General features: G+C 39.5%; 1 protein-coding gene across 7 annotated transcripts in view; it reads right to left on the bottom strand.

Moving 5' to 3' along the window:
• The window catches only part of LOC6565753 (fasciclin-2), an 82,582-nt gene that overhangs the window by 10,208 nt on the left and 49,169 nt on the right, over window positions 1-23,205 (bottom strand). For 4 of the 7 annotated variants that reach the window (XM_032738686.1, XM_032738687.1, XM_032738684.2 and 1 more), the window contains 4 exons: window positions 13,838-14,012; window positions 7,636-7,799; window positions 1,755-1,879; window positions 164-1,654 (listed from right to left, as the gene is read on the bottom strand). In XM_032738686.1, coding sequence (XP_032594577.1) covers window positions 164-1,654; window positions 1,755-1,879; window positions 7,636-7,799; window positions 13,838-14,012 — 1,955 coding nt within the window. Of the gene's footprint in view, window positions 1-163; window positions 1,655-1,754; window positions 1,880-7,635; window positions 7,800-13,517; window positions 13,566-13,837; window positions 14,013-23,205 lie in introns of all 7 variants that reach the window. The other 3 variants (XM_032738680.2, XM_032738682.2, XM_032738685.2) reach the window with 1 other exon arrangement.

Below are 23,205 nucleotides of genomic sequence, written 5' to 3'. Positions count from 1 at the left end.
TAGACTAATTTTTGTAATTTGTAATATCTGTATACGTATGTACATTGGTATATCAATTGTATATCGGCATTCTAACTATCGGTTGGACAACAAACTTGAAGGATAATTAGCAGAGTACAGCAGAGCTGATTCTCAACTAGAGCACTCCCATAGAGTTACTTACCGGACAGTATTTGACCTGGTAGCGATCGATGGGCTCGCCATTATCAGCAGGCACTCCCCAGCGCAACTCAAAGTGATCCGAATAGGGTGAGACAACGACGGGTTCCTCCTTATCATTCTGGACGGGGCTGTGCAGTGGCTTCGGTTCCTCGGGGGCGGAACGGCGGGGTGTCGACTGCTGCTGATTGACGCCCCAATTGCCAAGACCGACTTGATTGCGTGCCGCAAAACGGAAGCTGTACATAGTCTGCGGACGCAGACCCTCGACAATGTATGGCGAGTCTGGTGACCAGCTGCGATTCAGTGCCGTCGACCAGTCTGGATTGAGGGCCTCCTTGTACTGTACACTGAATGCGAGTATTGGTAAGCCGAGTTCAGTGGCTGGTCCCCGTATGTCGAATGTTATGGTTGTGGCCGTCAGCTGGCGCGGCACAGCGGCTGAGACAAAGTCCGGTACGCGGGCCTCCTTCAGTTGCATATCATGTTCGGCAGTGCCGTGGATATTCGTCGCAATGCACTTGTAGGCGGAATAGTATTGTCGGGTGACGGGATGGACGATGAGGTCGCTGCGTGGACCGGTGCCCTCGATTTTCAAATTGGTATCGAAGAGATCCTTGATGTTGCGTCCATTCCAGCGCCACTCGATAGTCGCATTCGGTATGCCCATGGCCAAACAGCTCAGATTCGCCTTGCGCTGCTCCCAGCTGAACACTGGCGGCAGCTCCTTCATGTGCGTGAAATCTGGGGGAAACTCGATGGCGATGTGTCCAGTCTTGTAAGCAGTGTCACCCTTATTGGTAGCGATGCACTGATACAGACCATCGTCTGTACGCTGCGAGCGGGCAATGCGTAGGGTGCCGGTACTCTCGCCACGGTCATCATCGAAATGCTGCTCGAGTTGGATGCGTTCGTCGTCCATTTGCACACCGGCCGTGTACTGCTGCTCGGTACCCCAGCGGCGGAAGGTGATCTCCGGTGCGGGACGGCCCTTGGAGCGGCATGTGATGGCAACCTCCTTGCCACTGACGCCAGTCACATTGTACAGCTCATAGACGGAGGGACGGACGAGTACGTTCAATTGGGCCTTTTTATCGGTAACGCCAGCATCATTCTTGGCAATGCAAGTGTACGTATCGTAATCCTCCTGAGTGACCGAGCTAATGGTCAACAGGCCTGTCTGTGCATTCACCTTGAAGCGATCAGCATTTGCGACATTCAGCTGGACAGAGTCCTTGATCCAGCTTATCTCCGGCACAGGTTTACCCAGCGCTGTGCAATTGGCCGCAAACGGTTTACCCTCAACAGCCTCGAGGGTGCTGGGCAAATGTGTGATCACTGGCCGGATGTACACCTCCACACGGATGATGCGCTCCAATAGTTCACCCGTCTCAATTACGGCAGCACGGCACGTGTAAGTCCCATCGTCTGTCTCAGCAACGTCACGAATGAGCAGACCATGTGTCTGCACCACGTGCTTGGCATCTGTGCGAATCTATTGGTTTGGATGGGGGCGCAGGTTGACGAAGAGAGTGGGAGTGTTAGTGCCAGTTAAGCCATGGAGTACAACAGAAATTATATTGAAATTTACTTACCGGATCACCATTGCGCAGCCAGTCGATGGTCGGATTGGGATCAGCTTTCACTTCGCACTTCACCACGTAATCATCGCCCAAAATAGGAAATTGATTCTCCGGTGCATTCGTCCAGGTAATGGCCACTGCAAAATGCGAACACAAGAAAAAAGACGAAGAAAAATAGAGAGTGAGTGTTAGTTGAAGTTGGTCCAATGTCAAACAAATTTCTGTACAAGTTGTAACGTTAGCACTTCTCTGTCTGTGCTGTGTATGTGGCGTATACGTAATATAATTTTAAACAAACTGTCACGGGCACATGAAAGCAATCCAAACAAGCGCACAAATTCCCTACAATGTGAGCGTATTTGTAAGCATCAGGATTGGCGTTCAAGTTACCCCGAATCATGACCCCAATCCAAGAACTTGCCGCAATCCATGTTATGCGCTCCAAGAGTTACTAACGAGCCGGACGGAGTCGGAGCTGGTGCCGAGGCATGCCAATAAATCTATGTTGGCGCAACAGCATCAGCAGTAGCAGCAGCAGCAGCAGCAGCAACAGCAGCACAAACAGCAACAGAAATTGAAAAAATTGCAAGCTGAAATTCCTAAATCAAATACTTGAGCGCAATCCAAACACAAACAGGCAAAGGCGAATTGTACAGGGAAGGGTGGGAGAATTGTGGAGCTCACTCGGTCAACTTGGACAGCCAGTCAGCCAGAAAATCGAAGCTGAGAGGGGCTAAAGTTAAGGCGCAAAGTAAAATATTTTACAGAACAAACTGTTTAATACATACATACAACACAATGTAACCCACATTCGGGTCTGCTTCCCAGGTGCAATTTTATTTTGCTGCAGTTTAGTGACTTTTTGCCATTATTCTACTTTAATGGCGGCTTTGTACATCATATATGAAATTGATAGATGGTGAGCAAATATATTTGTAATGACTGCAATAAATTGTGCGCTCCCAAAGCTGTGTTAAAGTATAAATAATGTTCAAATGTTGTTTTGTTGGAAATTGTACTGATTATTGAAAAATGTGTTTTTAAATTTTGATGGGTCGTAAATTTTCAAGAGGATTAAAAGTCCCCATTTTAATTGTGAATCAAATGTAAAAAATAAAGTTACATTAATAATTCAGTTTGAATTACATTTGAAGCTTAAGAACGTATTAAAATGATGACGAACAAAAAAGGTTGCCTACTTTTTTGGGCAGCAGCTTAATCGTGATGCTTTTGCGGAAAAGGTGATATGAAAAACAAGAAATGGATTGCTCTGTTGGGTTCAAATCTAACAGAAGCGTTGCCACTCATTTCCTGACTGGAAATTGTGTACAGCATCCAGCCACAGAAGTTTAAAAGAGCCACAAAAAAATAAAAAATAACTTAGTAAAATGGCTACTGCGTTTTCAGCATTTACTGAGCAGCCTTTTCAACTTGTGTGTGTGCATCTCAAATATGTACAGTTTATTTATAAATCAGTGTTATAACAAGTCATCTGTCCATCTAAGCCAGCTGTCTGTTGACTGCCAAACAAACAAACACAGACACACAGACAGACAGACAGACAAGCTATTTTAAAGTGCAGTGGGTGCCAAAAGAGGTGCCAATAGGATATTTTTGAGCCAAATTCTGATGTCTGACCAAAGCCAAAAGCAAGAAGTTGTGTGTAAGAAACATTTTCCATTTCCCAATTTTATTGATAACTCATGTATGTAAGTCTATCCTATGACCCGTCTCAGTCAAGTGAATGTGCAACATATAAAATAAATAAAAGTTTCCGTCGAATTTTCTTCAGCTGGTCTTACAGTTGGGGTCAAAAGCCAACAAAATGCAGCTCGGTATTGGTTGTTACTGTGTCGTTGCGTGTGAGATTTTGTTGTGCAAACACTTTTCGCTGACGTCTGACAACAACATCAAAATAAACACACACACACACACCAAAGAACAACAACAGCAAATATTACAAGTGACAATTTTGTTGTCAAGTGAGCTCAACTACGATATACCCTTATTGCAAGATATGCATACAGAAAATGCTTGAGCCTGCGAGATCAATCTGAGTATACAGTTTTGACTATAACTTCGTCTTCTTCCAGTTTACCAATAATATGGCAATGTATATTAAAAATCAATAAGAATCCATTGCTTTGTGGCTTTTTACTATAGATAATCGAGAAGCGGAGGCAGTTATCGATCAAATTAAGCAAACTTGTCCTGCCCGGGGTATACAAGAATCTTTATTGAAAAATTTGAGTCTCTAGCTTCCATAGTCTCAGAGATGGAGACACGGCTATATCGATTCGACTGCTGATTCTGATCAAGAATATATATATATATATATATAAAGATATATACCTTAGAGATGCTTTCTACTGGGTTTAACATACATTTGGTCAACACCATTAAACCCATTTTCAATGGGTTGAGAGTATAAAAAAAAGAGGAAAAAAGCCAAAGAGATGAACTAGTTTACGATTTCATTATTAGTTTGAACAACGGCAAGGACAGCAACGAGGACAACGTCAGGAGACACAAAAAGGACACGATGGATACAGTGGGGTGCATAAAACCCACAATCGGACAGGACAGGCAAACGTAAAGATGCCGCACACCGTCAAAACACGACTCGCAACTTATTGAATAAGTTCGTGCTGCAGCAAAAACCAAACAAAACAAAGTCGACTGAAAAAATAAGTGAAAAAACCTCCAACTGCAGCAAGTTATTAAAAATCAGGCAACAGAAATTGGATTTTGTGTGGCAATAACCTAGCTGTAGTTTGGTTAAGACTTAGGTTGCGCTTTAAGCGGGCACGCAAACTGAAAAAACGCAAAACAAATAAATAATATTTTGTATCCATATAAATTAAATATAAATCAGATATCTTCAATCGCGTCAGGACACTTCGAGCTGTACCTCAGTGATATCTGTTCGTTATTTAAAATTTAAGCCACTGATCTTAAATCAGTTGACATTCAAATTGTTCCCAAAGTAATTGGAGCAATGACAGCTGGGTCAATAAATTGCGAACAATTTGAAAAGAAGAGTTTATAGTTGAACATTCATAAAGTAAAAAAAAAGACAAGGAATGGACACGAATTGAGCTCGCAAACTCTTTGCTGAGCTATTCTTTCTATTCCAAAAAGTATAGTTGCTTTCTTTATCGAGAGTTTTAGGGGAGCGCTTTGTCCATCAGCATCGTATGCTCAGTGCTTTAGATGAGTATTATAATCAGCTTAAATGCACATCGAAATATATACAATAACAATCAGTGTAGGTTTTAATTAGTCGTATGACAACTGATTCAAACTATATGCAAAAATACAAACACTACGTTATGCAATTGCCACAAACAACAAAAACCACAACAACAAAGTGCGGGGCAAATTTTTGAGCACATTTAAATCGGCTTAGGCACTTAGGAACAACATTCAAATATTCATGCTATGAGAATGCAATTTGTTATATTCTTCCTAGTGATGCAAATCGCATACATTTGGACGGAGCGAGGACGAAGGACGAATGTTGAAAGACGAAAGAACTGATACAATTGGTATTATGAAGTGCGATTTTCCACATTTTGCTGTTGTTTGAATTCAATGGAATTAAAGGGCTTTAATATATCGTTTTCACAATGTGGCGCTCAGGTGGAGCAAGGGGCTGATACCTGCTTGTGGCATGCAGCGTGGTCCAGCAGTGTAAAACTTGAGCGCACTTTGGCAACATCGGAAGTTGCCGTTTGCAACGGAAGTTTGTTTGCAGCATATGCATTTATTAAAAGCATAAATATTGAAATATTAAGCTGTGAGTGGCACAAACAACAGCTACAGTTACATCAGTTACAGCAGCTCCATGTGTGTTTGTCATTGTGTCGGTATGTGTGTGTAAATAGTAAGGCGGCACCTACACGCTGCAAGTTGCAAGTTGCAAGTGCTCGACTTGGAAGGACACCTACACGCACTTGGGTTGTTCCTGCAATTTGCACTCCTCCCCCTGTCGTTTCTCCTTACCGTCTACCACTTGCGGCTTATTTGCTTTACTAAATGCAGCTTGTGAGTTGTCAACACACAACGACTGCAACATACACACACACACACACACACACACACACACACACACACACACACACACACACACACACACACACGCACACACACACACATTAACTAGAATTTATTCTGTTGGCGTAATTCGGATGCTTTTAAGGGCTAAGGAGCTGGTCAGCTTGCTTGTGGAGAACTACAAGTCGGTCGGTATAGTGATGAGTTTGTTGATTTATTTGTTTAAAACACAAACTTCAAATAAACAAAACAGTTTATAAGATGGCTTAAGCTTCTAATTCAAGGCAATACCGCCTTGTGTTATACTTGCTCTAAGACAAGCTTACTGTTAAAGAAATTAACAGAATGTACATAGCTTCATAGCTTAGCTAACTTTAACTTTAATTAATTAATTAATTTTTGCCGAATGAATACTATAGCTTAGCTGAACATCTGCAGCTTAAAAACATAGCTTCTAAAACATTAAATATCTACAACTGCAAGAAAATAATTATGGTATTTACCAACACTGATTAGGTGAAAAAATAAAATTTTAGATATATTTTCTTAACCAACACTGCTTGCCAATCATTTTGCCACAGTTAAAGAACAAAGAATCTGTTTGCTGTGGTTAAACCATTACAAGACCTATCCAAGAGACTCGAATCATTATCAAGAACGCATTTTAACACTGCAAACTGCACTTATTATTTTGTTTGACACTGCTAAACACTAAGCAGCTCGGACTAGCGACCCCATTTTAAAAACTAAAAGCACACATACGACTGAAAGTCAGTTTTGTACCAAAATATTTGATTTTATTGAACGGTTTGGCTCAAACGTACTGCAATTCAATTCTGGACAAACGTAACGCTTTGGGGTATCTATCTTCGCATAACCCCTGCCCTGTAAATTCCTCACATGTCGCACTATGATTGGAGTGAGTCTGTTTGAGTAACAGACGTGTGTGTTTTCATGTACATAGTGTAGAGCTAGGCTAGAGAGGACTCTCGGCTGGCGTCCGCTATAAGTTGCCACGCCACGTTGACGACTGGGTCGTTTCGGGCTCGTTGGTTGGTGTGCACTTTAAATTGCTTAGAAAAATCAATCCAGATTTCGCATTTAGAGCGAGAGCACGAAAGAGCTGCTCCAGCGCCACTTGTGACCTTCTCTGAAGCTTCACATCACACACAGCATACTGTACTGTACGTGTTTGAGTGTGTGCCAGTGCATCTGTGTGTTAGTGTGTGTGTGATACTTGTTGTGCTTGATATTGCTGGTTTTCTGGTTTGTGCTGCTTATTGGCAACGTCTTTGTTTGGACTGCCATTCATATTATTTCATGCCATTTCTTTTATGCTTTCACAATGCTTCAAAATATAATGAGCCATTGCACAAAACGACAAAAAGCTGTTTGCTTTTGTTAGCTGCAATGCTCAGTGGGCAACAAAATAAATCCATATTAGAAATGATTAAAAATGTGCTTGAGAGCAAGCCATTGAATGTGTTTTTCAAAATTATAGTATTTCTATTTGGTAAGATATTCAATTGATTGAGTAATTGAAAGGCATTTCTCATTCATTCATTATTCTTGAATAGTATTGTAATTATTATTTTAAGGCCCAGTTGTTTTATCATTTCAAAAGTTAACATCATTTCGACATTTAACACCATTAAGTCAATGGAATTTTGATTATAGCTGAGTACCACGAGTTTAGTTGCCATAAATCAACTGTTCAACTTTCCGTATAATTTCGAGAGTGCCTTAGGGCGATGCCCAAACTTTGAGTGGGTCAAATGTTAAGGATGCTAGGGGCGAGCTGTGGGTAGAGGTGTGCTGTTAAAGTGAATTGACTTACCGTAAGTTTTAATTGTGACGCTCGTCTGGAGTATTTCCGTATTTGCATATGAAGCCGTACAATAATATTGGCCACCCATTTCCGGCAAGAGCGAAGTAATCATCACACCCAAACTTTCACCGGGCAATGTCTCCGTATACATGGGTGGATGGTTGCGTCCCGTCCTGCGAGAGGTAGACAAAGAGAGGGGATGTGGGTACGTATGGAAAGAGAGAGAGAGAGAGAGACAGATATAGAGACACAGATACAGATATAGAGACACAGATAGAGAGAGAGAGCGAGAGAGAGAGATGAAAAGAAATTATTTCGTATTTATAGTCGAGGGGTATAATATGAACATTTTGTTTGTTGTATATAATGTTTATGATTATGATTATAATAATTGTTATGAGCATTGTCGTTGTTAGTAGATTGTTTTTGTAGCTGTTGTTTTTTGCTACTCTGCTGTTTTTTCGCTTGTATTTTATTTTTGCATTTCTTTCGCTTATGCTCTCATTTGCATGCCACGCATTTCATTTGCAAGCATCTTCCATTTTTTTTTTTTTTTGTCATAACAATTACAGAAAATTAAAAGAAAATTGCGTTTCGGGGAGTGGTGTTAATGTGCTGTTCGGCTTTAGCAGTACTTATTTTTGTACTCTTTTGGGCTAAGTAACACCAATGTTTTTTGAAAGGAGAGACTTGTTCAATTGCTTGGAATTTATGGTAGTCCTTATGTTTATGTAAAAGTTGAATTTGTAATCACAAAATTCTGTCAACTATAAAATAAAATAATTGCACAATTAAGTTACATTTTTTTCTTATGCTAGAAACCCTAATTGTTGCTGACAACACTAGCAAGATATGGCAAAGGAAACACATTTTCATATGAAACTTGACAGATCCAGTTATCTTTATATCGATTGGTGTTTATATACAAGTTTAAACAATTAATTTTGATCACAAATAAGTTAAACGGTTTAAATGAGATACTGGTTACCTAGAAGTCCCAAGATAAACTAAATAAAAGAGATCATATAAATTCAATTGTATATGCGGACTGGGTACGCTTGTATATATTTCGAAAAGTGCTGCAACTCTGCACTCTACTGCACAACTCTGTCAAATGATTTGCTTAACTTTATCAATTTAACTGGCATTTGTTTTTTAATTGAGCAGACAAACACGATATCAACAATTTCGCATCAAATAATTGCACAACATTTGCAAATAATGTCGCTGACCAGATGCCTGGCAACTCTGATTCTGCCGCAAATAAACAAGTTGGCATTTCGCACACGCGCAGGCGTCACGCATTAACAACTTTTCGCCGGCTGCTGCGTCACTTACTTTGTTTGCCAATTGGCATTTGGCATGAAATAACCACAAAAAAAAGTCCGTAAAATTCAAAAATAAAAACCGTCACAACTCGCATATAACTATTTCCTACTGTTGGATTAGGGCGATGGGGTGGTCGGCGGAGGGTGAGGGACACGTACTAATTAATTAAAAAACTTTTGTTGCGCTAAACTAAATATGCATAGCGGTTATTATTATGGCTGCACTTTTGCAAACCCAACTACCAAGCCCAAACTAAAACCCAATTCCAATCCTTAAATAAAAACATTAAAATAAAAAAAAAAATCAGAAACTTTTGGAGCCAAACGTAGTTTTGTGCAAAAGTTTTGCGAAACGGATCCAGTTACGGGCCATAGGCAAATAGCAGCGAGTAACTAACTAACTAGTAATGGGTAACGAGTGGAGATTTTTGAGCAATAAACGAGCAGTGGTTATAATCGCTATCCTTATGGTATTTGAATTTGATAATAACATAATAATTATAATCGATAATCATGTTTGCAAATTCAAAACTTATTCTATGGTTCAAATCATGACTTAAGCCGCCGTCCTTGTGGAAATTGGTTGTTTTCACAGAGAATGAAAAGTGTATGGTAGACATGGGAGGGTGGCTTGAGTAACTTTCCGAGTAACTTAACTTTGGCTCAACTGTTTTTCAAGAATAACTTTTATTCTTACTGCTGAAATTGGTTTTATATATATATATATATATATATGTGTATGTGCATATTTTGTGTGTTTGGGATTGAGCACAACCTGCGTTCGATTTGCTAGCAAAATGCAAAAACCACTCGCTTTACATACAAAATTGTGCACATACAGATATGTTTGCCTAGCACACACTCAAACAATCACACACACACACACACAGATAAAAGGCTCTATGGCCATTCAAAAATTATGCTAGAAAGAGCCTTCAGCAAAAATGCACAAAAAAAAATGTAAGAAAATAAAATTTGTGAAGGAAAATAAGTAAGAACGCGTAAGAGTGCTCCAGTCGAGAGAGCTCGACTGCGAGATACCTTGATAGATAGCCCTATTATAGACATTACCCATTATAAATCACAAAATGACTACATTGATTCGCCTTTTGATGCTGATCAGGAATACATATACATATATATAATTAATTTATGGTGCTTACTTTTCTCTGTTGTATACCTTTCGAACTTCATTATACCCTTGACTATTTTCAATGATTTTAGGGTATAAAAATGGCGGAAAACAAAATGGCAACAGCAACGCATAGCGGAAGACATTGGGGGAAAAATGTTCCGAAATATTTGCGTTGGATTTTTAATATTGCGCCAAACGAGAAAAACTGAAGCAGACGGAGTCGTCGAAAGTGGAGTGAAGAGGGGGTAAGACAAACAAACAGTAGCCAAAAAAAAAAAGAGTCACGCATATACGGAAAAATCAAATTTTTTGATTGTCTCTGTTGGGGTTTGATCAGCGCATTGAGGGATGGTCTATGACGGTTGGGGAATTTGTGGCAACCGCCATTCTGGCGCTTAGGGGCGACAATTTTTTATTGCATTTCCTTGGCTTAGATGCAAATAAAGATGTCGTTATTGTTATTCCCATTCCCCCCTTTCCTCGTTTCTGCCGATGTTATTGCACACACAATGAGTCAAAACAATGTGGTTAAGGGTAGGAGGGAGAGGAAGCATCGCTTGCCAAGTTGTTGCACTCCTATAAGTCCTCTAAGTCATATGTTCAAGTCAAGTGCTGCAATTTGGTATAAGCAGTCCGCCGCCTTAGCGGGCAAACATACGCAAGGATGCCATAAAGAGATTGTCTATGGAATAGAGAGGCAGCGAAAGACAAAGAGTAATTAACAGCACTTAAAGACCGCACAAGGACTAATGAGAATGGAAGGAAAAGCTGAACAATAGAAGAAGAATAGCACTAGCTGAGTGAAGTTAAGACAGACAGTTAGCAGTTAACTTCTGCAACTTAGTACTAACTTGATGATGCTCTTTGAATGCACATTTATGGGCAATGGTCTTAACAATTCAATAGTAATATGGCAATTTGGCAAACTGACCCAAGTTAAGAGGAGTCGCGTTGCCAAAACGCATAAAAACTCATATACAGAGAACTATTCCGAACTTAATCCCTTTAATTAACTCGAGACTGGACGATTGCAAAACTCGACAATTTCCCAGTGGTAAGGGAGGATCGGCGCAAGGGGTGTCTCGAACTTGCCCGGGGTGCAAATAGGCCTAAGCTGGAGCCTCGATTTGTTTTCTGTTTTTTGGAGTGTCGGTGTTGACTTTTGTGGGCTATTTGGCTTGTGTGTGTGACTGTGTGTTGTGTTTGGGGCAGCTTAATTACATTTGGCTTTTGCAAGAATGCAACTCGGCTTGTCGAAAACTTAATTTCGGCAATAGTTGTGTGCGGATGTGGCACCGCCCCTCCCACCCCTTCCCACACATACAAAGAGAGCTGCCTGAGTTTGCTTTGCTGCTTCTTTTTTTTTGGTACAGCTTCATTTTCGGGGTTGGCCAAATTCAATGTGGAGCCCACTCACTGTAGTCCAATTCAGCTCAGTTCGGTTGAGATGACTTCAGTTTCGTTGATGCGTGCGCCTAAAATGTGGCAATTCGAAACGATGCTCGAGCAAATTGAAAAGTTGCCAAGCTCAATAATAATTGTCAATGTGTCCGAATGGGTGCGAGTGTGTTTGTTTTCGATTCATTCCTTTTTTTTTTTTGTCAGCCCCGAGGTCAAAAATACAAATGTTAAATTTTGTAGCATAGTCCAAATAGAGCTCGTACACTGTGCCAAGTTTGTGCAAAGGGATTTTGGCTTAAAGAATTTACCCCACAATGAGGTACTGTAAGCAAAAACCAGCGAACGAAAAGTTTCCTAAGCATTTGTTGCTGTTTGAAATATCAGTTTGAGATATTCAAATAGGTTCAAGGGCAACATTGGTGATATATAAAGAAAAACACGCAACATTTGTCACTTTCGCCAAAACTAATATGATGTTCATAAGAAATACATTTCTAACCAGATTTATAATTATGTAACAAGAGACTAAACTCAGACAAGTTGCAATTTCAGGTAACGCTCTATAAAAAGCAATCCAAATTTAGATAATTTTAGCATTTACAAGTCTGTCTGCAGAGCATTGCTTATTTCCTGGCGCTGGGCATATAAACTTTAATGTGCCAATTCCCTGTTAATTGGCACGCAATAGTAAAAGCTGTCCAGTGTATATAAGAAAAATCAACAGCCAAAAGAAAAAGATAAATAAAGAGAAAGAGAGAGAGAGAGAAGGGCGAATGAAAGGCACTGGTCCCAGGTGACAAAAGTGGAAAATTCTCCTTTGGCCACGTTTCGACTGGGCTGCACTTTAAAATTCTGACTCTGTTTCACTATTTTCTCTTCTTACAACATTGTTGCACCTCTTTACGCAAATTAATTAACACGCTTTTCCTGCCCGAGTGCTTGAAAGTGTCGACAACATTTTTTGATTTTGATTTAAGCAATGGGGAAATCTTTCAACTGTTTTTTCTTTTCCATTTTGTTATTTTTTTTGCGTTTCTTTTTTTAATTATGGTATTTTCACTGATTGCAATTTTTTGTAGCGACTTTGACTGTATGGAAATCAGTTAACTTTAGTCCAAGTTTGTAAAATATGCAATTTTTTTATTTGGAATTTTTAGATCAACTGAATAAAGCGATCCGAAAGAAACGATGGCAATTGGCATTTTAAGTTGGCATCGCCTATCTTCAATTGAGTTGACTACAATCAAGTTGGTGTCGACGGAGCATACCTCATAAGCAAATTAAGTTGGCTGCATCTGAGAATATATTCTCTCAATTCTCAACTAAATTCTGATTCGAATATTTAAAACCAAGCTATATACTAAGAAAGATCAACATAAATTACTGTATTAATTTGCTGGATGATAATTGTATACTTTCATGCTTACAACTAACATTCAATTAATGACTGCGCACTAGCTAGATACGAGAATAGTAGAGAATGCTCGAATGGTATGTGAAACACTAACTGTCGATGGAGTTGGTTAGTATACAACAGCTAAAGATTTAATTGATACGATTATGTATGTGAGAGTATGAGAGCAGCTATTGGAATGAGTTCAATTCGCATGATATCAGATACAATGTGTGTACGAGTATGGGAATTTTGATGGGGTTGTGTTTGTGTTTGTGTTTGAATGTGTACGTTAGAGTCTCTATTAATGAGGCGTTTGCCGATCAGTCAATATAACGAAATAATAATACAACACAAAATAGTTAACAACAAACAATGAAACATGCCGGCAAACAAAACAACAGAGCTTTTAGAGGAAGTCGGGAGGCGTGGCGTGGCGAGGCGAGACGAGGCGAGGCTTTACGGGTGGGCTGCGGGCACGTGCTCGTAATTCAAAGGAATTTTACGAATAGAAATACGAATACGACTCTATTACGAATACGAATAGGTATTGTTGCTGTTGCTGTTATTTGAACTACGCAAACGTAACGAATTTTTAGTTGTTGTTGCTTTTGTTGTTGTTGTCGGCACTTACACATTTTTTTTATTCCCCTTGGAATCATAGAGTGGATCATAATTAGTCCTACAGAAGAATAATAGTTCAAGTGATTGAAAGTGTATTTTGTGTTTTTTTTTTTTTTGGTTTAATTTTGGGTATACATCATTATGAAAAGTAATTAACAAATTTATTAATGATAAATACACACAGAAACATATATTTTTCGGTATGTATATGCATATATATATATATATGTATATATTTATATATATATATATATTGACAGATGTGTGATAGGCTACATAAAAATATATAATTGCTTGTATAGTGAATATTAGCAATTAATGCACACTTACGGTTTGGGTAAAATAGTATTGTTCATGTTATCCTTCCATTGCAGATCGGTAACGAGCGCCTGATCCGGCACAGTGGGGCGACAGGTCAAAATCAGGGGTTTGCCGACAGGTTTACGTTGCACTTCCTGCGTCGGATAAATCTCTAGCTTGGGCTGCTGCTGAGCGCTGCTTAACTCTGTAATTACACAGAAAAGACAGAAAATAGATGATGAGAAACTGTAAACAACTGCATATATATAAAATAGAGAACGGGTGACTTTACAAACAGCAGATAATCTTCTAGTCGAGCACTCCCGACTTTGTTATTCTACTCATTTTAAATGAGCGTTTTATTTTTCAATATTATTCTCTTCCATTTTTTTAATTGTGTGTGTGTGTGTGTGTGTGTGTGTGTGTTTTGGGTGAGTAATTCAAATTTAAATTAATTTTAATTGCCAGTTGCGCACAAGAGCTAAAAAAAAGACGAGTTGCGGCATATGTGTGTGCCTGTGCGGACAGTGGGCGTGGTAAGCGCAATTTTGCGTATCTGCAAGCAGACAGTGCGTTATATATATATATATAGACATACATATTAAATTATTAATTTAAGCAAGCCTTTTTAGACTGAAATTAAAAAACAACTCTTCTGTTATTCATATAGAGAATTTATATAACGCATCAGTGTTTATAATCCCGAAATGAATATTGATTTATCAAAGCGATGAAAAGTTGAATTCAATTTATTATTTAAATTATTTGAATTACATTTTACAATCCAATCAAAATATTTATGAAATTCACAAATTTCAGCATTTCTTTATCATTTGCTTTTTTTTACTATTTGAGAGTTTGTCTGGCGGGTCATAAAAAATCTATATTAAATGAACTTAAACACAACAATATAAAAATGAGTCAACCAGTTGGAGCAACTTTTTGAAAAGGGCAAATCATTAGCTGCGGTTTTCTGTGGGGGCGGGAGGAGAGTGTTTTTGGCAAGCAGCAGCAGTCTGTAATCCATGGTAAGTTGCAGTTGCAGCAACAACTAAAAGTTGTGTGCACAGTGAGTGCTAGAAAAAACTTGTCCATTGTTCTCTTAAGCATTCGGCTAATTGCGGTCAATTAAACGCTTGAGCAGCGCTTTGTGCTCGGCTCTCTGTTCAGAGACAAAGAGTTTAAGTTCACAACTTTAAAAAGCGTCAAGTTCTTTACAGCTGCTGTTTTGTTGTTCTTGTTCTTGTTCTTGTTGCTGTTGTCGCTTTTCATTATCATTTTAAGTTTCATGAGCAATATAATTAAATGTCTTGGCTATTTGTTTGACACTTTATTGGAGCAAGCCCCTCCATCGTCGCCTCCATAACCAAAGAGAGCTAAGGTCATCTGATTAAGCTACAGTCAAGAAGCTGCCTTTGTTGTCAGGTGGCGCTGGAAGGGTCGTTAGAGTGGGCGGGGGTGGGTTAAATAGTCTGAGCGTAGCCATCGGTTAATGTGCGGCACTTAAGTACGAAATTTATGTACAACGGTCAGTGGCAAAAGGGGTTAAGGGAGTTGGGGATTGTCTGCCCATCTGGCTGGGCTAAGCAGCAGTTAATGCGGTGGGCACGAGACGATGGCACAGCACTCATCTAACAACTTTATAGCTACTGCTCTTCCTCCTCGTTTCTGTCTGCACAGGTCCTGTCTTCCATCCGTCCACCCATTGAATTTCTCAAGCAACATTTGTTCCATAACCAAAAAATAAAAAATACATTGAATAATGTGGAAAAATGCATGCAAAAAGTGAAGAGAAATGAAAACACGGAACTGATTCTCAGTGCTTACTCGAGTGCATTATTCATTTAATGTAAATGAGTGCACAACACTCGAAACACTCACACCTACGCCCACGCATGCACTACTTTGATACGCATTTTTCTACTGCTTCATTTTGTATTATTTTTTTGATTGTGTACCCCTTTGTACAGGGTATTATAAGCACTTCTGACCCAAATCTGCACTAGACGAAATTAATGGGTCCATTCATCAGAGTTCCCAACTCCGGATAGAAAATATATCGAGGTCATACTATGTTTGTTCTGCAGTGCACTTCTTAAATATAATCTAGCAAAATCGGATTACTATATCATAAAACAAATCTGATTTCTCCCCTTGTAAAGCAATCACATAAATTAGCTATTCTATAATACAATTTCTCATTATTTGAAAGGACATTCTTCACACGATGTATGCTTGTTGCGCCTTCTACTCCAATCTCTCTATATGCTATATAGCTTTCTCTTTGGACGTATGCAATAGTGTATTCACAGCTTCGACTTGCTGACCCGTATATTAGTTACTTGTGCTCGTTGTTATTTATACATATACTTAATATGCTTTTCAAGTTTTTTATGCTTTTTGTGTGGGGCTTTTCTGTTTTGTTTTTCTTTGGTTTTTTCGTTTTGCGGGCCTGCATGAATAAATTGTGGTCTATGGCATTAAACTGCACGCTGTATGCCAAAAAGCAGCACCAAGTGCCTCGCAAAATTAAATATGAGAAATTTATATGCAACGCTGCCACTCTCTCCTTTCCATGCCATTAATGCATCCAAAAGGCAACAACAACAATAAGATGGCTACTGGGGTCATTCTTCAATTGCATAACGTGAGTTGAATGCTCTAACTGCAATCGCAAGAGAATTAAGTATGAATCTAACAAATAGACTTCTTTTATTTGCTATACCTGAACTAAATGAATTAAAAAATCGTTTGAAATGGAGAAATATAAGCCTTAAATTTGGGAATTTTTCAAATAAATCTATTCTTCTGTTTTAAATTATTTATTTGAATCACATCTGATAAACTCAATGCAATTTCCAGCTAAACAGTGTGTGGCGGCTAACTAAACAGTTAAATGGTGCTTGGATGAGTGGGTTGCATACCCCAGAATAACTTGACTCTGCACTTAGCTAATGTGCTTCGAGCCAGTGTTGGCAAGTGCCCAAGTTTGCGGTGCAGTGCCTTCAAACCCTCGCAACGGCGACGGCTGTGTTGCACCGGGCGTATGCTTAATTTATATTTATTTTATTTTAAATGCATGCTGTATAAATAAAAAATAAAGGCATACCAACAAACCAACACACACGCACACGCACACACACACCCATAGAGCCATAGATAAAGTTCGCGTCACTGTGTTGGTGGTGTGGAGGTGTGGGTGGTTTTTCCGGGTGCCGAATAAATAAACAAGCGGTTAAGAATTATCGCATGCAGACGCTGACGATATGGAAGCTGCGCGAGAGGAAGCGAGCAGAAAAGAGGGCCATATGGCGTTTCCTTTTGCCCTCCCTTTTGGACATTAAAATGGAATTGGGACGCAGGCTCAGAAATGATTGTTGAAAAACAATTAACAATTGCACATTAAAAAGGACATCAAAGTTTAAAAAAATATCAAAAGGGCCAAATTAACGCATATATACACACACATACACACACTCACAAAAGTACAGTGACTTTAAATTTCAAGTGGTGAACAATATTGAGCAGTTTTTTTTTGGTTTTTTAATTTTTTATAGCCGTTAAAAGTTAACATTAATAATTTTGTTTGTGCCAACAAGTTTGTGGTGTGGCAAACATAACAGAAGAAAAAATATGTGGATTTATGTCATTTTGCAAAACACCCTCCTCCCCTACCCATCGCCAGCAACTGTGCTTGTCCAGTGCACCCAAAGTTAGTTTTGAATTATGGCACAAAAATGGGTAACCAAAAAATGCGTAAAAAGCGTCGAGCAAATACTTTTTCAGCCCCAAATTGGGCTGGCAGGCTGCTAACATTAACCCGCAAACCACCCAGCCCCAAGCACAACCTCTAACGACCACCACCAAACAATAGTTTTTTGAGGACAAGACGTGCTCAAGTGCCTGCCACGCCTATTTAATGGGGCGGAGGCGGGAAGAGGGGGGGGGGAGCATTTTGCGAGGTGGCATTCTAAAAATATTGCCCTTTAAATTTAGGCCCTGCCCTGCCCTGCCCTGCCTCCCCCTCAACATTACGGGGCCACGCAGATCAAACGGTTGCCAGATTGTTGTCTCCAGTGCCAAGTGCCGATCAAGAACTACATATTTGCTAAAAAATGTAGTTCGCCTTGCTGTTGCTTCAAGGGCTATAACGTAAACCTCCCACAACCACCCCGACCCCCTTGGCGGTGGGCGGCTTCTAAGTTTGATGCATATATTGGTAATAAACATTAGATGGCGCCGTCAAGTATGCTGTAAGAACATGTTTGGCATATTTGATGGCATACTTTTAGGCATGCATGCGTGAGCCTAGACCCTCTCGCCGCGTCCGCACATAAAATGCGAGCTTGGGGTAGGGGTTGGGGGCTGCTTTGCTTGCCAGTCACATGTGCAACACAATCTGCTCGAAAATTTCAAGTTTTATTTGCACTCGCTACAACGATGAAAGTCGCCTCGTTTTCTTTTTTTTCTTTTGTATTCAAACATGTTGCATACTTTTCTGCACGCGCCTCCCCTCCCCGTCCACCCCGCTCCTGACGGCAACTGAAGCACAGGCACCTCAAGTGGTCGCCCACGTCGCGATTTTCATTCATTTGTCTGTCTGTCGCATGCCCTTTGAATTCACAAATATGCCAAACACACACACATACACACACACACACACAAAGACACACACACACACAAAGACACACACACACACAAAGACACACACACACACAAAGACACACACACACATCCATTATACACACCCGTATCACACAGCAGACGCGCTCAACGACGCTTGCCATTGACAGTTTTGTTGCATCCCCTGTTAGATACGCTCAATGGGCTGTGATGGACTTGTAGGTTGACTAGTAACTGGATTTCTTACTAATCTTAATCAACATAAACAATTGCACATTCTAAAAGTCTCAACAAATTCATTAATGCAATGGAAATCTATTTTTAAAATAACTTTTTGCAGCAATTTGTGTTATGATTTTCAAGCAACACATTCACAAAAGTGCAAGCACAGAGTATAATTGAGTCGTAAACTCCCCTTTTAAGGTGCTTTGTTTTTTATGTAATTTCACTTGAAAATTTCATGAACGTTGCCGTTGCTGCTGCCACTAGGAGACGATTCTTGCTGGGGTAGTAATGGGTAATGGCAGGCTTGGAAAGGGGTAGAAGATATGGTGATGGGGATTGGGAGGAGTGGCAACACCCTAGAGCTGGCCATTTGACAGTGGATTGCTTTGGCGCACTTGTGCACCGTCGTAATTGCTGCCATTTATGCGCCAGGCACCAGACAATTCTGACGTTTGTGGATGAAAGAAAGCACATGTTCCAATTACTAGAGAAATGTAGAAATTTAGTGAACTAAGTTTCACACTTATAAACAGAGAGTTTAATGATTTAATCTGATTAATTAAATATTTGGTTAGATGATGGTCTAAAAATAAACGTTGTAATTTGCTTTAAAATATAAATTTGCTTATAATTTTAGTTTTTGACAGGTTTGATTTTAAGTTGTGGTAATTTTATTTGGAATAAATCGATCAGCATTACTTAAGGTCAGTTTTTAATATATATGTATGTATATAGCTCAATAAAAGTAATGTAAATTAACTTAAAGTTAAATTTACTGGTCAACGCCAAGTCTATCAATTTGCAGCTAATTGCAAACTGAAACTAAAATGCAAAGCACGCAAACCATATTTTTGGCCAAGTGACAGGCAATTTGTTAGAAATTACTGAATTTAGCTGAATGATTTTTCGTTAAGAGAAATGCGTCCATAAGAAGAAAGCACAATTTTATTTAAATGGTTTTGGAAAATGACCTTCAATGGCCCGAATCGAAGGTCAATTTGAAATGTGGGGTTTAATGTCTAATTGACACAAAATGTCTGCACTTGAAAATGCTTTTGTGTCTACTCTGTGTGTGTGAGTGTTTTTTTTTTGTTGTGTGTGAGTGTGTTTTTTTGTGTGTGTGTGTGTGTGTGTGTTTTTTTGGCGTTCGTCTGTTGAGCGACCCAGAAACACAGAAAGTCAGGAAAATGCCACAGCGTCAAGTGCTTCAATTGAGAGCCAATGCTAATACAAATGAGGTCATTATGAGCGCATGAAGCAGAACTAAGACTAAAGGAGAAGCGGTAAAAGGAAAGGGAGGCAGGTGAGTTTGATAGCAAAGTTCAAGCCCCTCCTCTCCAACTCCTCCTCCTCCTCTTTCGACTATTTCTCGCGTAATGGGAAGCCAAGTGGCGACAAAGTAGTCTACATTTTTATCTCTTTGTTTTCGGTTCTCTTTTTTTTCTAGCAGCACCATAAAATGGCTAATGAAAATTTGATGAGCATTGAACAAGTGGCAACAGCAGCAAAGCAAAACACAAAATGTCAAAGCAACTGGTTAAAAGGAACTCGAAAAAAAGTCTGCGATTGAAAAGGGGTTAGGAAGATAAACATAATGTAATGGCCAAAAGTGCAAGTGAACCGAGAGTGGATGCTAGTTAGAAAACAAGCAAATCAACTGCAAATTACTCTCATAAGAGCTGAGCCACTTTAAGTGCCATGCAGAAAGTGGAAAGCAGCCCCATCAAGTGTGAACAGATGCGGATGTTCGAGTGTATATTTTTGAATGCGATTTCTTTCTCTTTCCCGGTAAATCACACTCATTTCAATTCTGCTTTTCGCATCGCATTCAAAGTCTTCCGTACACTCAGTATTATCTATGAAATCAGAGCTAGGCCAGCAGCGGCTTCTCCCATTTCAATATAAATACCAATTTTTAACCGATTATTGCAACTCTCAGTCATTTCAAGTGTAAATCTATCTATAGCCAGGTTTACACACATAATTGGAAAATATGCTGTACAAATATTAGATAAGCACTTCAACAAACAATAAAGAAAGGGAACAGTGGTTGACAGGATTCAAGCTACTGCGCTGCCAGACAAGGAGCAAACAAACACAAATTGGATAAAAATATGAATAAAATGTATATAAAGTACTTAGTATGTATATGTAAAAAAAAAGTTCGCAGATCAAAAGATGGCCAAACAAAATTGCGCGAAAATGTTACAGCCACAAAAGTTTTTCAATCACATTTTTCTAAAAAAAAAAAAAAAAAAAAAAAAACAACGACAGAGAGTGAGAGAGAGATAAACCGAAAGCCAGCGAGAGAGAGAGAGAAAGAGAGACGGGCACAAGGTAAGTTTCTGTGCGTTGTCCGGACCTAGCCAGGACATTGGATATTAAAAAGTAGTTTGGCAACATACCGAAAAAATATAAGCGAAAGCCAAGCGCTAAGCCGATGAACAAAGAAATTGTAAAAAACCGAACATTTTCAGTGCCCGAAACTGAAAGTTAACGTCGCAAAATACAAAATAAAAATCTGATGGAAATAAAAAAAAAAACAAGTAAGAATGTTAAAGTTCAATGTGCTTAACTAAGGCATTACCTACAAAATCTACGCAACGTTTCCGAAAATAAAACACGAAAAATCAACTTTCTGTAATAACCTTCAAAAAGTCGTTGAAAAAAAAAAATTAAAAGAAACACGGGCTAAAAAACAATATCCCAACACATGAGCAGATTACTTGGCTTAAAAGGCCAAGACTCTAACGAAAAAAATACATTTTTTGTAAGCTGGCGAAGAAGTTTTTTCAATTCAATACAAAAAAAAAAAAAAAAAAGAAAGAAGAGAAACTCGTAATGCATGCCAGTTCTACATAAAAAGTGTGTATTTAGTATAGTTTTGTTTTCGCTGACAACTAACAGGGTATAGAAAAAGTGGGGCCCCTAAAAATGAAAAAGTACAAAAACTTGAGCTTATTATGCGCGCATAACTTTTATTTTCTGGTGCTTGCCGCGCTGTTCGCTTTTAAGTTACTAGCGTATTAAGTAAACTTGACTGATAAAGTTATTTACCCCCTCCCCCACCACCCCCACCATATTTCCAACTCCCTTCCGCTCCCTCTCTCTCTCGCTCTCTCTGTCTCTCGGCTTGCTTTCAAGCCGCGCTTTGGAGGTCGGTCCACACCATGTGCTTTGTCTACAAAATGGCGTGTGAAAGCTCAATGGCATGTTGGGCGAATGCGTACGAGTGTGTGTGTGTGTGTGTATGTGTGCGTGTGTGTATGTAGTAGAAGGGGGGCGGATGGTAGTTATTTGCTTGGTTTCTTTGGCTGACGAGCGAATTGCGCCGTATGGCTTAAGCCAAACCTGCCGAAAAAAGGAGATAGTCAAGGGAGGGAAGAAGAAATGCTGCCAAGTTGTAGGAACTTGTAACAGCTAAAGCAGACTTCGCATCACCCCTTCAGGCAATCCCATCATCATCACTCCCCTTTGACGACTGTTTATTTTTTTTTTGCATTTTTTTTTTTTGCTTTTAAGTGCTTGAATATGTCTTGTTAAGTAAGCAGTTAGTTTTTTGGTACATGTTGTCTACGGCTGCTGTTGCACTCTCTCACTCTCAATCCTCCTCCTCAGTCTCATCACGCACTCTCTTTGGGCTCCAGCCCTCGTTAGCTCAGGCTGCAGCCCTTTAGTTGCTTGGCAAGTTTTGAATGCAAGGCAAAAGTTGCATCTAGCGCTGCTTTCTTCAATTTTTTGTTGTTGTTCATTTTTTTTCTTGTGTGTTTTTTTCGGTTTGCTTTTATTGTTTGTTTGTTTGTTTGTTATTTTTCTTCTTTTGGTGTATGCCAAAAGTTTAGTGTTGGCTTTTATTTATTTTGCTTTCCGCGTTGCTTTTCTGGTCGGCAACTTTAACCAAACCCCAAAAACCAGTGAAGAGCCCTTGTCACCTCTCTGCACCCCTCTGTACACTCTTTGCAAAAGTTGCCAGTCCGAAGTTGTTTTAAAGCTTTTGCTGCCGCATCGCATGTGTGACATAAGTAAGCCTAAGAAGCTGCCAAATCTCGGTATCTGGGGTAATTGGTATCTGGCCAGAGCTTACAGCTCCATCGTACTAACTTCTCCCACATGCCTGTTCCACCACACCACGCACACCTACACACATTATAAACTTTTAACTTTTAAAGCTGCGAATGACAGCTACTACTACTGGAGAAATAATCTGAGAATTACGACTTAAAATATTGAGAGTAGGAGAGAGAACTTGTTGGGCAAGTGAAGTGGATGGCTATACAAAGCGACTCCTTAAAAGCTAATTCAATTGTATACTTATTTTTTAATACTAATAGCTACGCTGGCTAGTTAAACAATATTCGAAATTCTCGAATACTTTGCCAATGCTCAAGAACAAGCCGGGCGGCGATCAATTGTGCGTTTGCTGTGGCTATTCTCCAGTTGAACTTGAGCGCGAAATGTGCAATTGTTGTGCATCCAAAACCCACCACACCCACCTCCCCCGTCCCGCTTTAAACCGAGTTCCGTTTGGCACAAAAGTTCAATTGCATAAA

This window comes from Drosophila grimshawi, unplaced genomic scaffold (assembly GCF_018153295.1).
Source record: "Drosophila grimshawi isolate 15287-2541.00 unplaced genomic scaffold, ASM1815329v1 contig_848, whole genome shotgun sequence".
NCBI lineage: Eukaryota > Metazoa > Arthropoda > Insecta > Diptera > Drosophilidae > Drosophila > Drosophila grimshawi.
The sequence above is the reverse complement of the archived record's forward strand: the minus strand, read 5'-3'. Positions and strand labels throughout refer to the sequence as shown.